Raw genomic sequence first — 17918 nt, forward strand, 5'->3', positions numbered from 1 at the left:
AGCACAGTGGTTTATGAGCTTCAAGCCTTGTGGAGGCCAGTCAGGTCTGGTGAGGCCAGACAGTATGTGCGAGGGAATTTGAGTTACTTGGGTTCTTTGCTTAAAAAGAAGTGTCTTTGGATTCATTATTCACGCTATTGATTTAATTCTAGCTGTTTGCTTCATATTGACAAATTGCTCACCAGAGATAGTTTCACTAGAATTTTTGTATTTTCAGCCAATGATGAAAAGGAAAAATCTCCATGCCCCTGAATTAAGCATTGTCTATAAGAAGTGCTTTCTAGGAATGGTTAGTTTTATCACACTTTTGTTGCCTAAATTGTGGTTGCTGACACAGAATAAACCCACAGAAACTCTGAGAATTAATGACTTAATATGACAAAGTAGAGCTTTCTCTTCCTCTGCCTCTGCCCCCAAGGCATCATTCCTTTTTTGATCCAAACTTCAATAAAGTCCTCAGTATTCATGTTAATCCCACTTTTCATCCCACCCTGTAAAAGAGGGATGGCTATGTTTTTACCACTCTCATTTCTGAAAGCAGTAATGCAGAAAGCTCAGAAGAGGTATATCCTTTCATAACTTCTTGCTGGTTACAGGCTTGGGAAGAACAGGGTGGTTATGATAAACCTCGAATCCAACTCCAAGCCTTCTGAAACTGCTCATTTTTGTAATGCTGGGAACAGCTCTAGGATGCTCAAAGGAAGCAAAATAACATCTTGCTGTACAAATTCCATCTGGGAGAACAAGTATTTATTTCTGCCTTGGTTTTACAGCATCTTTAGTAATCAAATGAATGTTTCAAGCTTTGTATATCTACCAACTCTTCTGTCTGTTGGACACTTCCTGTTATGAACTAAGAGTCAGTTAAATGTGCCTGCCTGTCTGTTCATTAAGCTGTTGCACAGAGAAGAACGGAAATAGTTTTAGTACAAACAGCCTTGCTTTCTGTAGGTACAGGCATCTTTGAGCAGCAAACAATACTACGCACATCAGTTGCTTTCATATTTACTGCAGTCTACTCCTTGTGCCTGGGGAAAACTCTGTTTTAATTCATTCCCTAAATAGTCTCTGAGGCTGTAGATTAACACATTACTTTTTTTGTTATTGGGATTTTTTTGACTAGCAGAGGAAAGTTGATGATTGTTGCAAGGACACCTTCCACTAGATGAGGTTGCTCTAAGCCCCGTCCAACCTGGCCTTGAGCACTGCCACAGCTTCTTTACGCAACCTGTAGAAGTAAACCACAAATCACAGTGGAGTATTTTTTCCGCTAGAGTTGACTTAATGCATAATTATTTGTTGCTGTCTACTCACTGGCTGCTCTGCAAGAGGTTCAGCTCCACTTCAGGTTCACTGTTGACTGACAGCTGTTTCACAGAATACTTTCAGCAAACAGGTAAAGTGATTACTGTCTTCTGTGAAAGATCTGCCTCCTGGTGCATCCAGACATCTTTCAGTGTGATTTTGACCACCACAGGGAGCTTCATCTCAGGAGCTGAAGACTGAGTTGATGTACTGAGTTGAAGGAACATCTAGATGATGCTTAGTCAGATGGTTTAGTTTTAGTTTGTCCTGTAAGAAGCAGGGATTTGGACTTGATGATCCTTATGGGTCCCTTCCAACTTGAGATATTCTATGACATTCTATGTCACTGTCCCTGCCATACTTTACTTTCATACAGATAGGATATAGAATGCACCTTATTTTGGTAATCTGATGTTTTTTAAAACACAAAGCTTGTGCAACTTGGAAACGTGTGTGTAGGGCATTAGCCTCACTGCTATTTTTGCAAGCAGCTGTAAGAAAGACTTTTGGGCAGAATAATTTCTGCTGATAAACGGCAGTATTCAGGCTCAACCTAATGACTCATTATTGTGTTATATTATTTCATTGTTTCCTCCACAATGGAACTTGTCTCTAGCCTAGAAAAACAGAAACAATTGATAAAATATAAATGAATGTGCTTCCCAGACCTCTGAAATTTCACACACCCCACCCCACCAAGGCCCTCAAGGCTCTTGTCATATTTTTTCACTGGTAATATCCAAAAGTGCAAGACAGACCCCCTTCCTGAAGGATTGCTGTGACATTACATACAATTTTATTGGTTCTTTATATAGTGTTTTGGCATTCTGCAGTTAAATGGTCTGTTTCCTTGGTCTCATTGCATTCTCAACAGATAAAATGACTTTCAGTCTTTTTCTTCTAGAATAGAGAAAGCTTAAACTCTAAGGAATTACGTTAAGCTCGAAACTTGACAGTTTGACAGTACCAAGCCCTCACCATAATTGCTTTCATCGGTTCCCACCAGATTTAGAATCAGCTTTATTACTGTTGCCTGAATATCTTATTACAATTAACAATACTGGATATGAAAATGTAGAATGGATTCCTCATCTCATAGCAGCTGGTGGAAAGCTGGTCAAAAAATTATTTTAAAGGTTATGTTGGTTATTAAAACAGCCACACAGTTACACAGCCTTCTCAGTTTGCTGCTTTGTTACAAATATCTATCTTTCATCATGATTTTTGCAGGAATCAATATAAATTATTTCATCAATGTTTCTTTAAAATGTTCTCATAGTTTAAAAAAATGTGAATGGAATCAATATGTCAGCACCTATTAATTTCTGTATTGATTCTGTTGTATACTTTACATTGAGACATTTACAATGAATGCTATGTACCTGACAGAACAATGCAAAAGCAATTACATACAAAGTAAACACACATGATGTCACCATCGAAACCTAATCAGTGAGTAGGATGTGCTTTGGGTTTGTTTCCTTGCTTCTGGTTTGTGTCAAACAGCAATAGCACACACAACCAGCACAATCTTGTTTGTTTGGGTTTTATTCTGTCATTAGCTGTAAAAGATTAAAAGCAATAAGATGGCCATATACTTTTGACTTCTGTCTTTCTCGTGAGTCCAGACATGCCTGGGGGTGGGGGAGAAGGCAATTAGGTTAAAAATACAGACCACTGACCTGCTACTAAGTCTTGGGAGGCTGGTGTTGGTCTGTTGTGTACAAAGAGCCTATACAAAGCAAAGCCAGTGGGAAACTCCCATCTTTTATGACCAGACCTATAATATTTAACAGGCAAGAGTATATACGTTCATGTACAATACAGTCAATTGTTACGCTGCCTATTGTTAGTAATAAAACTCTGGAAGATTCGCTGGAGGATTAGGAGGGCTACATGCCAGCAATGTCATGGAGAGAATGGCAGCTCACCCTGCACTGTTCTGGCACAAGTGAATACAGAAATTTGTCACCCCTGAGATAAGCCCTCAGACCTGAAGAGCTTTGGCAGTCACTTAAGAGCATGTGCAGTCATTTAAAAAGTGCCAATGACTTAGCCTAATTCTGCTCTGAGAGGACCTGATTTTATTAAAAGGAGAACTGAGCTAAGCTTGAACAGAAAATCCAGGATTCAGACTGAATTCTGAAATACTCTTTGTTCTTTTTCCTAGTGACATCAGAAATGCTTTCTGCCTGCCAGATTTATTGGGAAGCTTTTCAGACAACCATTTTAATTCAAAATATTGCTTAAAAAAATGCTTTTTAAAAGACTAGGTCTTTTAAATTGTTTTCATCCCTTTGTGCTATCTGAACTGCTCATTTTGATCATGAGAATTTATGCCAGGGTGGAGACAATTATGTGCTGTGCTTCAGATGAGAACTCTTCTGCCTTGTTCTCTCACTATCCCTCTCTTTCTTTTGCAAAAATTCCTATTTCAGACAGAATCAAGATTCAAAACATTGAAGCTGTCACAATGTTAATTAGCAGAAGGCAGTGACTTCCCTGCAGTGTTGGACTATAAACATGCTATTGGCTCTTATTTTTCCTTTGGAAAGAGAAAATGGAGACATCAGGCAAGGAGGTGTACTTGAAAAATGTGCATTACCCTTTTCCTGTTTCCCAGTACTGTAATGTGGATAAAATCAGGCAGGTTTCTAATAAATGGACCAGTTAGCAATAACCCAAGATGCAGGTGTAATTGCATTTTCCGTGATTAATCTGGCTTCTTTTACACAGGCAGCATCTGTTTCACATGCACACCGTGATTATTCTACTCTGATCGACATCCACCTTCTCCTAATGAAGTCCCACCTGTAAAGTGCTCCATATTTTCTTAATGCATTTGTTTGTTAGTTAAAGAAATCCTTTACAGCACTGTGCTGAAACTCAGAAAAACTACCTAAATTTGTCAGTGGTGCAGCACCAGCACAATTATGAACGCTCTTTGTAGATTAACTTAATAAAAAAATTATGGTTTGAATGCTGATTTGAACCAGCCCAAGTAGACTTTGGTGGAGGCACTTCAGATTTATACCAATATATCACAACAGGAGATAAAATCTGGCTTAGGCTGTGGAACTGAAATGGCTTTCTAAACCAAATTATTGTACATTGGTATCTTATCAATTTTGTCATGTTTTCACCCCTTTTCATTGTATGCTATGTTTTCTGCTGTGTTTTTCCTATTTCAATGTATTGCCTGTGGAGATCCTTGAAGATTTTGGGAACAACAGAAGCTTGCATGGGCTCAGGGGGTCACAGGACCATTTTGTGAAAAATAAATGTACTGAATGTTACTGAAAACACAAAAACTAACCCTGGCTCAGGAAGCCCCTGAGCTGCAAATGGTTGGGGGCTGGAAAAGCACTCGTTCTCTTCAGAGAACTTTCTGCTTGGGTGTTGGACCCAAGGAAACCTGGTCCCATGTTTTAGGCATCCAGTAAATTATCTTTCTCATTACCTGCTTTAGACTGGCTGACATGGCCCTTTTCTTCATTACAGGAAGGCACTGATTTCAGCCCAGTGCATGTTGCAGTGACCAAAATTGATGATTGTTTTTTAGTTAGGCTTGCAAGTGAAGTAAAACTTGCAGGTGTCCATGCCTAGTACCAAGTAAGACAGGTACTAAGCAGGCTTGGATCTCTTCAGGTAAAGGTGGTGAGCACAGTGGAATAACAGCTCAAAGCAACTTGGCTGTGTGACACCAGTATCGCACATTCTACTGCTTGCATTCGTGGGCCTGATTAGTAGCCTTGATGAGCCTGATAGTCTGGCCTCAGATGCCTGAAGGCTGTGCAAGACCGAGCTCTTAATTTGCTGATTGACTATCTCTGAAAGCCTGGAGCCTGAGAAGAAACATCTTCTAGAGGGAGCATGGGGTCCCTGAAACTGTGCCTGTATTGGTGGAAATGTAGTAATCAGAAATTTCCATTTAAAATCAGGGTTGTTTCTGTGTTTCAGCTTGCTGTGCTCATTAACTTGTTTCTTGTCACTCCTACCCGTTGGGCCTCTCAGTTCCTTTCTCAAAAATGAGATAGGTAGCCTGCCAACAAAGAGATAGGACTTGACTGGTGGCCATTGTGGGGTCCCCTCTGTTCCACCTTTGGGGACAGACCTACAGCAATTCCAGCACTGTCACAGCCGGTTGGAATGTGACTGGTGCTAATTAACACTAATTAAGTCTTTGACCTTCATTACCATAATACTGGGTGAGGTCCATGTGTGCATGAGTAAGCTGAAACTGTCCCTCGATCCTAATACAAAATATAAGCAAACAGTCCTGCCAGAAAAGGAAATCTCTCAAATTTAATGGCTAAAGAATGTTTCTGTGAATTTAACCATTTAGAAAATTAAGAAAAAAAAAGAGGGTCATTAGGAAGAAAAACCTGCTTTATGTAAGAATTTTTATGAAAGCAATGCACAAGGCCAGTCACATCCTTTGGGCTAGTTGAGGGTTTGTTGGTTTTGGAGGTAGTACAGCCTTTCTTAAAAATCTTACAGTCTAGACTCTTTTTTTCAGCATTTGTCCAATAAGTAATGACGTGGCTATTTGGTCTATTGTTACACGCTACTAGTAAAGTACTTACTGCAGATATTGCTGCTCAATGCACAAATGGATAGAGACCAGTTTGGGTTTTGAAAGAGAAAAATTTACTTTTGAAGCCCGCTATACAGGCTGTCTTATAGCATTTTCATCATGAGCTGCAGATGATTCCTGCTTCATATATTAATAGAAAATGTAATTTGAAAGTGGCTTCTTTAAGCCACTGAATAGGCATTTTGATCTCTAAAAGGAAGATTGTTAAAGCATCTCAATGTCATGTCTGAAGAGAAGTGTTATCAGAGTTAAGAAGTTCAGGAGACAGAGCAAGCACTTCAGCCCATATTTGCTTCATGCACCCCAAAGTAAGGAATACAGTTAGCTTTAGGTGGACAAAGCCAATGTCTGTTCTCTGCCCTTGGTGAGGAGATGGGTATGGTATGATGGGTAAGGTATAATGAAAATGCAGAGGAGAAAAATTTTAATTTTATCCAGAAAACACTGTCTGTTTCAGTGTCCAGTTCTGTTCTGTCTCAGCCATCTGTACCTATTTTTACCTTTTTCCTGATGTTTTCACAGATAGACAAGATATGCTGTTGACCGTTCTTTTTTTGTTTTGTTTTGGGTTTTGTGCTGCTGTTTGATCATGTTTCATCTCCCAGAGGTGTCACCAGGCATGTATTTGATCTTAAATATCAAAGGTTTGATCATGTTTCAGAAAGGTATTGAATGAATTCAGATTGCAGCTTGGGGTGGGTTGGGGGGTGACAGGAGGAGCATAGGAAAGGTTCAGTGGGGGTTAAGAGGCAGCAGAAATTAAAGTACAATTCTTGGTACTAAAACAATTTTATATACAATAGAGGGGATGGGAAAGCTTGTTACATTTTATCTACCCTACTTTAACTTGTAAATTGAAACCTGCTGTCAGTTTATTCAGTTCAATGCTCCCAGATCTATAAAGAACTCACTGCTGCTCTAAGTGCATTGTGCCATTTGAAAATACGTATGTAAGTCATATCCACATATTGTACTGATCCAAAGTGGTTTTCTTGCAATAAACTAATTAAAGGGAATGATTCAAAACCTACTGAGCAGATCTGTGGATAAACAGGTAATCTGGGCAGTAATAGGTTTCTGCTGGTGCACAGGTATATGTGTACAAATTGTTTCATGAGGAGAAAAGTTTTGCTTCATCATAGGATGCTTTTAAAAGATCATTTTTTTAACATTACTTTCATGGATTCTTCTATAGCCTTCTGAGAGAGGTATGTTTTTAGCCATACCTACTATTTTAGCGAAGGCATTAGGGAAAAATTCTTTTCTGTGAGGATGGTGAGGCCCTGGCACAGGTTGCCCAGAGAAGCTGTGGCTGCCCCATCCCTGGCAGTGCTCAAGGCCAGGTTGGACGGGGCTTGGAGCAACCTGGTCTAGTGGAAGGTTGGAACTGGATGAGGTTTAAGGTCCATTCCAATACAAAGCAGTCTGTGATTCTGTGATATCTGAGTACCCTAGTCTAGTATTAAGAAGGAACTTTTCTTCATATGGACACTGGACTAATCTATTTTTCTTTAAGAATAATTTAAATTTTGTAGGTTGTAGGTTGCAGGCTGAAACTGTAGTTCAGGAGGCTTTCATAGAATCATAGAAGAGCAGGATGCAAGGGACCTCAATGGTCAACTGGTCCAACCTTTCTTGGCAAAGCATAGGAATATAGAACCTCAAGATGGTTTGCGTTGGAAGGAACCTTAAAGATCAACTGGTTCCAACCCCCTGCCATGGTCAGGGACACCTTCCACTAGACCAGGTTGATCTAGCATGACCTAGACTAGCTGTCCCAGAACCCTGTACAGCTGAATCTTAAAAGTATCCAGTGTTGGGGAATCTACCACTTCCCTGGGGAGACTATTCTGATGGCTGGTTGTTCTCTTGTGTCCAGTCTGAATCGCCACAGCAATAACCTGTGCTCATCACCCATCATCTTTTCCATGTGACTCCCTGTATAAACAGTCTCCATCTTCTTTGTAGACACTGTTGCAAGCACATGCTTAACTTTAAGCATGTGCTTAGCCCCTGGTGAAGTCATTAAGATTTAAATAGCCACTCAGAGCCTCAGTACTAGAAAAGGAGTGGAAAAGATGTGGAATATCTGAAGCGCTAAGTTTTAGGGTTGCTGGATTTTCCTCCAGTTAAATACTCTTATTTTTGTGATTTGATTCAACATTTGTTTTTCAGATGGAAAACCTGTCTGTCCACCACTCCAGCCCATCCTCGGGGACAGCAGATGGAGGAGCATGAGGACACACATTTCCTGTGTGAAAAATTGGCTCAGGGATTTTTATTTGTCCCCTGAAGTCCCTGGCTACTGTTTATGATTACCTTGAGGGGATAAAAAAGGGTGAGGGAGAGAAAGCATCTTCAGGGTTTGACAACCTGGAAAAGGCTTGTGACGCAATTTAGCCGGTGCTGGTGTTTTTTAATGTATATGTGATAAATAGCACTTAATGACTATGAGAAATGACTTCTAGTATTTGCCAATAAATTTGCAATGTACTAGACTTATGGAAGACCTTGACAAAATTTTTAACTTAAGTTTTCCTTACTATATACTCTTGTGGTTACAATTATGAGATTAGTGTTTTTTTCCCAGTGAAGGCAGTGGTGCTAGTATGTTCCTCAAAATGAATGTGGTCTAGTTTATTTAAGAAAGAAAGAGTTTAAGTGGAAATGAGCCACAGAAATGTGTGCCACTTCTCTAAAACAAACATGGTTTAAGCTTTTTCTTAGAAATCACAACTATTACTATGTTTTCAAGTAGGTCTTTGTTAGTAAGCATATGCAGGTGTGTTTGATCAGATTAAAAGATCTACGACTATATTTACATTGCTAAAGCTATGTTCTTTTTAAATAAGGTCCTGCACCTATGCCAACTGAAGTTAATTGGGAATTTGAAACTGAACAGATACAAGTCCCTAAAACAGTAGTGTCTGTATTGTTCATCTGCATGACGTGTGGCCTGTACACCCACTTTAGACATTACATATGGTTTCTGAGGATCTCTAGACCATTTATTTCATAGGACTAAATAAATTGGGTGAGTAATTAATAATATTGAGAATTGTGCTAGACCAGTCATTGGAAGTTGTAGCAATTTTGAAATTTACATCAATAAGAGATCTATGATAATCTTCTCAGAGCAGCAGATTTGTTTGTAAGTTTGTTCTTGCTGCAATCACTTTATCAATGTTTATGATATTTAAGGGATTCTGAGTTCACTTTTCTTCCTCTGAAGGATTACAGGGACATGTGAAGAAAAAAACAAACCTAGGCACAAATCAAAATTATCCAGCATTTGATAGTTTGTAGTTCTAGAAAACAAACAGTGGCACTTGCAAGAGCTTAAGACAGTGTTTAGCAGTTGTCCTGTGCTTTAAAGTTTTGTTTTAGGTTTTGTTTATTGAGGGAATTCCAGACTTACCTTACTGCACAGTGACTGGAATGAATGCAGGTGCAGCTGCAGTTTGCCTTTCAGGTAGAGGTGGAAGCTTATTGAGGAGCATTGATTCCCTGGATGAATATTAAATTTATTTTGCTGCACTGAAAATATTCCTCATTAAGTGTATAATTGAGCAAACTTACTATTATTAATAATAGCTTACATTATTACATTATTATAATATAACAATATATTAGAATCTTTATAATTAGTATTAATATATAATTAGTATTAATATAAAACAAATGCAACATTAATATACAACAAATACAACAAAACTCATGATTTATTATTATATGGTAATAATAATAATTATCATCATCATCATTATCATCATCACTGTCTGTGTGCTGACGTTAGCTGAGACTAGACTGTTTAGTATACTGCATGTAGGAAAATGCCACACATAGAAGGTTCTCTTTGAATGGAGACAATAACCCTTAAGTGAGAAATCATTCTTTTCAGCTGTTTCTTGAGTATTTTTCTCGAGGCTCTGTGAATTTGTGTTGGGGCCAGGTAAAACTTGGGCTCTGATTATCTCTGACACCACAGCATTTTTCACAGATTGAAACTGACCAATAAAATTTCGGTTTCTTTGCTAATAACAAAAGCAAGAGTCCATCAGCTGTAATTTCAGGCCATGAATGTGATTGTATCCAGCAAGTTCTTCATGACTTGCTGGGATTTACATTTTGCAAGGTCAATTAGAAATATATGTGCTTGTTTTCTTATGTGTAGGAATAAATGAGTAGACTGTATCTGGAAGTTAAATACTCATAATACTGTCAAAGCCTAAAGCAAATTAATGAGTTTCAGTTTCCATTTTAAACCGAATTAAAATACTTCTATAATTTACCATATATTATAGTCATTGTAGCATATCAGTAAATGGGAGTAGCCTCATCTTTTTCATCACATGTAGTTTCATTTTAGTCTACTTACATTTTTAATATTCAACTTCAAAAACATCTGTCTGCACATAGTGTTCTTGATGCATCTATTCACGTAAGAGACTTTTCCCCCTCCTCCATTACACAATTTCTTTTTCTTTTCATGGTTGAACTTCCTCCTTTTTGGCCAGTAGCCTTAGGCAGTCGATGTGATGTCTCCCAAGAGCTCACACCACAGGGCCTCGGTTATTCAAGGCCAAGGTTTTACGTATAGCCATGAGGTTTACTCAAAGCTCCTTTCATAATCCTTCCTTAATAACCATGGCTGGTAAGTGTCCCTCTTCTGAGGACTTTCTGTGAAAACGATGTTTATACAGCCAAGACAGCAGACTGATGATAAATCAAAGAATACAAGTTTTTCTCTCAGGGTGGACTAAAAGTACTGTCTCTGAAGCACAAATGTTGCTCTGAGATTTTGCCCTATCGGTCACTATGCGAGCGTTCATTAGTGTCTGAGATGCCTCACCTTTGTTGTTATGCCGATGCTCTAATAAATATGAGTTCTCTGTTTATGAGCTGCTGCTGCCACCTATTTTTATGATACCAAAGAAAGTATATATCAGATTATATCCTCTGTTAATATCTATTCATGGTTATTGAACCTTAATTTTTTTAACTTTTTTTCAGATTAATTGCAAAAACGAACTATTAAACCAAGCTAAGGAAAGAGGGAGACACTGAGAAATTCAGCCTTTTCCTAAAACTCTGCTACACATTTTTTGGGAGAGCTGAAATCTCCTCTTTTAATAAAATGCCAGCTTTTGGTTGGAACTGCTTGTTTTAATTACTAAAAAATAAGGGGAATCATGCAATGGTCTAAGACACAAGGATGCCTCCTAGATTACTTAAGTTTCTTGTGAAACTTTTATAGCTATGTGAATTTACAAGGATATTTCTCTTTTCAAAGCTCATGAGAGTTGCTTGAGAACAACTTGAGTAAAATTGTAACCACAGTGTGCTGGACTGGGCATGCAAGCATAGCTAAATGCAAGAACCTCTCATATTATTAGCAAGAAGTACCTCAAGATGAGCAGTTGTGCTGATGTTGCAGCCTCTGATCTGATTTTCCCTCATCATGTCTACAACTTTCTTGGTGTTTTTCACAGAACACTAGACTGGTTTGGGTTGGAAGGGACCTTAAAGCTTATCTGGTTCCAACCCTCTGCCATGAGAAGGGACACCTTCCACTAGACCAGGTTTCTCCAAGCCCCGTCTAACCTGGCCTATTTGCCACTAGGAAGCTTTTTTTAATCATGTCACCTGTAATAGTCGTATAGGAGACTGTTTTCTATGTCATACTGCTTCACAAACATTCTCTTGTGACACTGGCTGTCTGTGGCAGCAGGAATAGGGTGCAGATGTTCTCTAGGATCTGTGTGAACTCATCATGAGAAACAAACAGGACTGGTTCATCTATCCTGCTTCAAAAGGAGGTGTTGTGTTTTCTCCCAAGCTATGCAAAGCCATCACTCTGCATGGTTTTGCATTTCTGCACTGTTGGTTAGTTAGGTAATAAAAGTGTTGCGTGTCTTCTGTTTCCTATGGCTCCTACTCAGCTGTGGAAAGAAATATCAAGTAATGTAACCACTTTCTTCCAAATCTCGGGCCAGAATCTCAGCTGGTGTAAGTCAGCAGAGTTCCACTGACATTATTAGTACTCCAGTGATTCACAACAGCTGTGGATCTGGTCTTCTGTCTCAATTTATGAAGGGAACTAAATGTCAGGAAATATGAAATGATTTCTTATATAGTCAGCAGTTCTCCAGATGTGTTAATGGAGTTTAAGTTTACCAAATGGCAAGACTTAAAAAAGTGATCCAACAGAAGAATAAACTTTCAAGAGGAATGCCTTGCTTACAGGCTTTTTGGCAAGAGAGGATATACAACTCACTGCAATTTAAAGAAATTAACTCAGTTGTGCATAAGAGTATGGTAATATAGCTTCAGTGAGAATCCAAGATGCAAAATAATTGCACAGCACAAACCAAGCTTTTGGCATTTAGTGAATAATTGCCATGCAAACAGGAATCATCAAGTCTTAAAACCAAAATTAAGTTGCTTATGAACTTCATGTGAAGAGATTAATGCTTCTACTCTGCAAGTATAGTTGGATTTACACACAGGCATTCTATTACAGCTTTTGGAGATTAAATGAGGACCATGTTATTACAAGAACACAGAAGCTTAATAGTTCAAGATGTGTAATATTAAAACTCAACAGTGGTTTGGATTATAGATGTGATCTCATGTGCAGTGTTGAAAACAGTTATTTTAGCCAGTGAGGACTGTTGTTGAAATTGCTTAAGCACTGTCAGGCTTACTTTTCAAAATCTGAAAGTGCTGGAATGCTTTAGATCAGCCTAGAAAAAGAAAAGAACACACGTTCAATAAGTAAATTCAAGTGTCACATTGTGTTGGTGTAGGCTACCTATATTTAAAAAAATAGAAATAAATTAGGGCACAGATAAGTTGATTGATTGCAAACAGTCAGAACAGCATGGAGTGATATGATCTTGCTGAGCAGTCAGTGGCTAAGGGTTCTATTCTGGCAGGTTTGTTTCATGGTTAGTCTAAGTGACTTCTGATGAGGCACACATCTGTCTCGATGTCACTGCATACCAAAAGGAAAAAAAGTGCTTGGACATAATTTGTTTAGACCTGAAGGAAAGTGTTTTATAAGAGTTTACAGAGAAAGCTAGTTAGACTTCCAAAGAGAGTAATTCTCCTAATCTGAACACACTAGTAGATGAAAAGTGATTTCAGAACTGGAGTGGTAGTAGATTGCTTTTGCATGCCTTACTGCAGCAAGGCCTCATATGGCAGCATTTGAGGGTAACACTTGCTGTCACTTTTGTCTAGTTCTTCCCATCGTTGTGGCTGATATATTTGCCTTGGCAATGTACTGATTTTTCACATTCTGTCAGGATTACACCAGTGAATTATGTCTGGACATGAAGCCATCAACCCTTCATGATACTCTGTTCAGTCCAAAATCATATCATAGAATCCTGTCATGGAATGGTTTGGGGTTTGATGCGATCCTGAAGCTCATCCATTTCCAACCTCTTGCCACAGGCAGGGACACCTTCCCCTAGACCGGGTTGCTCGTAACCCCATCCAACCTGGCCTTGAGCACTGCCAGGGATGGGGCAGCCACAGCTTCTCTGGGCACTCTGTGCCAGGGCCTCATCACCCTCACAGGGAAGAGCTTCTGCCTAAGAGCTCATCTCAATCTCCTCTCTATCAGGTTAAAGCCATTCCCTCTTGCCCTAAAGGCCACTGTGTAAAGCCTCTCTCCACGTTTCTTGTAGGTCCCCTTGGAAGACTGGTATAAGGCCTTTTCTGAGCCTTCTTTTCAGGCTTGATGTCTTTCATGAGGACAGCCAAAGGAGTGCTAAACAGGACAAACTGATGCAATGTGGCATGTTATTCAACGTCATGGGTGTCTGATTCGGGCATTTTCAGTTTCAGTTTTCGGGTAGGACTCCATGGTGTCCAGCAATCTAAGGGGAAACCTGCACCCAAGCAATCCACGTGTCAGTGAATTGCAAGTGCTCCTATTTGCATACATTTATAGCAAATGTAAACATTGCACGCATACAGGGGAAGACCAGGGGTTTGAAAGTTCCTATATATGTGGACTCATGCATTACGGAAAGATTTTCTTCATTTGCCTTTGTTTTCTTCTCCTTTACTTTTGGGGGAAGGCTAGCATCTTACCTGTGAAGCAACTTAGTCTGATTCTTCAACATGCCTCCATGTCAAACTGATGGACAACAAACATGTGCTTACTGCTAGGGGAAAAATAAAGAGAGACTCAGAGAACATTATCCTCTGCAGTAACAGAAGAGCAGATCCTTTGCATGTTTTCTGCATTTGTTCTGCTCTCTCTAGCTCTCCATGTGTAAATTGTGGGTGAAATAGTCATTATCAGGGTCAAAAAAACTGTAACAAAATAGCTGAAACCCTGACATTTATGAGCTGAAGTTCATCTGTTTGTTTTGCCATTGCCATCTCAGCAAGTAATCAGGTCTTACATAAAGCTCAAAATACACTATTAAATGATTACCTTGGCACTGTGTATGTTGGAAATGTTTATATCTCTATCTAAATTTGTTTCAAATTTCTTTTCTTTATATTTCCAGACCTGTTCCAGCCTCACAGAAGACATTGGAGAAGCATTCTCTAGATGCTATGTCTCTCGAAACACTGGAAAACACTTGTGAGCCGGAGGATCTATATGATGACATATAGCTATGTGCTACATGAGAAACTAGGAGACTGCTGCTTCTGATAGAGATAAGCTGTAAAATGAAAAGGCTTTGTTATAGCCACTGAGCTGAAATCTTTACTCTGAGGTGGTATTCAATGACATATTGCTCTAATCCTCTTGCATGGCACTTGTCCCCATTCTTTGCTATGCTGTTGTAGACCCTGGGCCTGCTAAATTTGATTTGTGATGGTCTGGAAATATGTTTAGCCCCTGTGTAGATCTTTTATCATGTGTATGCAGGGAAGGGGAGCTCCATTTTTACTTCCTAACAGTCTCTGGCTGCTGATTGTATCTAGGATCAAGTGGTTTCAGGGTGCCCCCAGAGAATGTCATATGTAAACAAGATGAAAGCTATCACTCTCCTTACCTTATACACTGCCCCTTTCTTGAGACTCTCAGTGTAGATGTGGCCTAGCTAAATCATCTTCAACTTTGACTGAGATATAGCTTGCTAAACTGCAAGTTAGAATACCTTCTGGCTTGAAGTATCCAAATAGATGTCCTTTCACTTTTTACTTGGATGTTCTCTGCTGTGTTGTGCATTGTAAGATATTCTTGCCTTTCACAGTAAAGTGCATATAAAGTCAATAGTGACCCTGTTTTAACCTTCTGTAGAAACCCAGAAATAGAAAGTCTTTAAAATTGTAATTTTTGGTGCTTCACTATTTTTCTTGAAGTGATTTCTAAAAAAATAAAATGCATTCTAAAACCACATCAATTTTAGTTTTATTTGCTTAGAAAGTCTTTGAGTAAACTAGCTAGTTAGCAAAGTATGTTATTGCATGACCTTCTGCTGCCCAAAGCTGATGCATTCATTTAGATTTAAGGCTTCATCAAAGAAGAAATTATCCACATGTGTTTACCGTCAGCAGTCAAAATCGAGTGTACAGAACATTGCAGTTTTTTAATTGTTTTGTGATCTTAAGAATCAGTGCTCATTTAAGGCAGAGGGAGACAGTTCTTCTGTTGCAGAAAAGATGTCATCCAACAAGTGTTTTAAACACAGGATTAATCCCATTAAAGTCAGCAGGGCTATGTGACAGTCCTGCTTCTGTGCTCTGTGGCTTGCAGTGGTCCTTGGAAACTACCTGGTATTTTTTGAAATGGTGGCTTATTTAGGTTCTGGTTCTGCCAAAATTCAGTCCTGTGTTTAACTAAAAGCATCCACATCAATATTTTCAGAATCAGGGCCTCATTTAAGAACCTACACAAGGATCTGGGAATATTATATTTAAGCATTCCTTTCTGTCATGGTTTGAGCATGTTTTGAGGGTGTTTTTTGTTCAAGGTTTTTTTTTTCCAGCCAGGTGGGAGGGGAGTCCGGGAGGAAGGAGAGTCAGGACACCTGACCCAGGCTAGTCAATGAGGTATTCCATACCATAGCACGTGATGCCCAGGATGCATACTGGGAAAGAGAAAGCTGGAGGGGGGGAGCTGTGGAGAAAAATGGAGGAGGGAGCACATGGTGCTCGGCCGGGCAGGGTGGAGTGAGTTATGGGTCGGTGGCTGGTGGGGTGTTGTATTCTTTTCACTTGCTGTTTGCTGTATCATTATTATTTGTAGTAGTAAATGGCAGTAGGGGTTTTGTGTTATGCCTTAGCTATTAAACCATTCTTATCTCAATCCGTGGGGGCTACATTCTTTGGATTCTTCTTCCTAACTCTCCGGGAGTTGGGGGACTTGGTTTAAACCACGACACTTTCTGAAAAACATGGTCACAGCACTTTAAATTCACAAAGGGCTTTCGGACAATGTTATAAATCACACAGTAAAAACATGAATGGCCAAAATATTTTCCTTGCTACAAAGGCTTTGTGCCTGGGAAATGACAGGACCACAAAAGACCTATTCATACACCCATTCATAGATACTGCCTGATTTAAAATCTTCCAGTGCTGATCTGACAATGCTTTCAGCAAAAACTTGTATATAGTTTCAATTTTAATGTGAAAATGTCTCGTGACTTAACCCAAAATGCAAGAGCTTGGTTTAATTGTGCCTGGAGCAGAAAATGAAGGTAAATGGAGCTGAATATCCTGCGAAACTCTTGCTTTCAAGAAACTATTGGTTTCTGATAGTAGACTGTTATGTAAATAGGAAATATTACACACAGTTGCAGATGTAGTAAAGTCTGTCAGAATATTTATTCTTTTCCCTTTTTTTGAGGTTTGTAAAATCAAACAAGGAGTTGAGCAGAAAATGACGTGATGGCAGATACATACCTTCACTTCTGTGAGCACACATTTGTCATCTAGTTAGGGTAGCCACTTTCCAGTCAGCTGAGACTATCTGTGTACACAGAAACTCCTTCTCCCTGCTTGAAGCCTCCTTACAATATGTCAGTCTCCAAAACATTGTGAGAAGTTAGTGAAGTGCTCCTTTATGGATTTATGTGAGAAACTCTTGCTTTTCTGCTGATAAAGTTCCATTTTCCAGTTGACTTTGAAGAGGAAATACCCACAAAAATGAGCACAAATTGTTTGTGATGGCTGAGTTAATGTTGCAGAAGATAGGTGGAACTTATAATACATGTTTGTCCACAAGAAGTGGGGACATCTACTTTATCCTCAAACTCATTCATCCCAATGTATTGAAATGGAAGACTCAGTGGTCTTCATTGACAAAGCCAAGTAAAATGTGTTGCAGACAAACTTGTGATGTTTGGAAAAAGAACTCAGTAGTAAGGCCTCATGACATAGAACATATTTCTTAGAAACCTAAATTAATATGATACTTAGTGCTCTTTGATTTAGTCTCTGAGAAAAGCTGGGATCTTTGCTATCCTTCCACACCAATGGAACTCTGGCTGCAGGGGCTTTCCAAAGATTGCAGAGCAGGTTTCCCTTCAACTCAGCAATCAACACACAGTGCTCCTATTCATATACTGAGTATAATGTTCATCTACTTCACAGTGGCATAACATCTAGTTTATATTCATGCTGTGATCCACCATAATCCTTGGATTCTTCTGTGCAGAGTTACTGGGAAGTCACTTGTTTTTCCATTCTGTGTTTGTGCAGCTGACTATTCCCATATGGGTTTAGTAACTGGCATTTAACCCTATGGACCTGCACCTCATTTTTGTACATGAGTCCAGTGGTTTGTCAAGATGATTTTGAATACGCCTTTCTCCTCAATTTGGTATTATGAGTGAACTTCGTAAGTTCTTCATTTCTAACATCCAGACCACTAATTAAAACATTGAACAGTTCTGGCCTTAGGCTTCACTCCATTCATCCTTCTGTTTAGTAGAGGTACTAAACTTAGACTTACTTTGTGGGCCTGGTTTTCTAACTCACCTTTTGGAAGACCACGTTTTCCAGGCATGTCTTTAAAACTGACACATGAAATAGCCTG

General features: G+C 39.2%; 1 protein-coding gene across 2 annotated transcripts in view; it reads left to right on the forward strand.

The window, feature by feature from the left end:
* Positions 1-15274, forward strand: part of XRCC4 (X-ray repair cross complementing 4) — a 177594-nt gene extending 162320 nt beyond the window's left edge. The window contains exons 8-9 of one of the 2 annotated variants that reach the window (XM_031044366.2): positions 8078-8240; positions 14434-14492. In XM_031044366.2, the coding sequence (XP_030900226.2) occupies positions 8078-8195 (118 nt within the window). In that variant the 3' untranslated portion in view covers positions 8196-8240; positions 14434-14492. Of the gene's footprint in view, positions 1-8077; positions 8241-14433 lie in introns of both variants that reach the window. The other variant, XM_031044367.2, reaches the window with a different exon arrangement.
* Positions 15275-17918: the final 2644 nt, after the last annotated feature.

This window comes from Melopsittacus undulatus, chromosome Z, assembly GCF_012275295.1.
Source record: "Melopsittacus undulatus isolate bMelUnd1 chromosome Z, bMelUnd1.mat.Z, whole genome shotgun sequence".
NCBI lineage: Eukaryota > Metazoa > Chordata > Aves > Psittaciformes > Psittaculidae > Melopsittacus > Melopsittacus undulatus.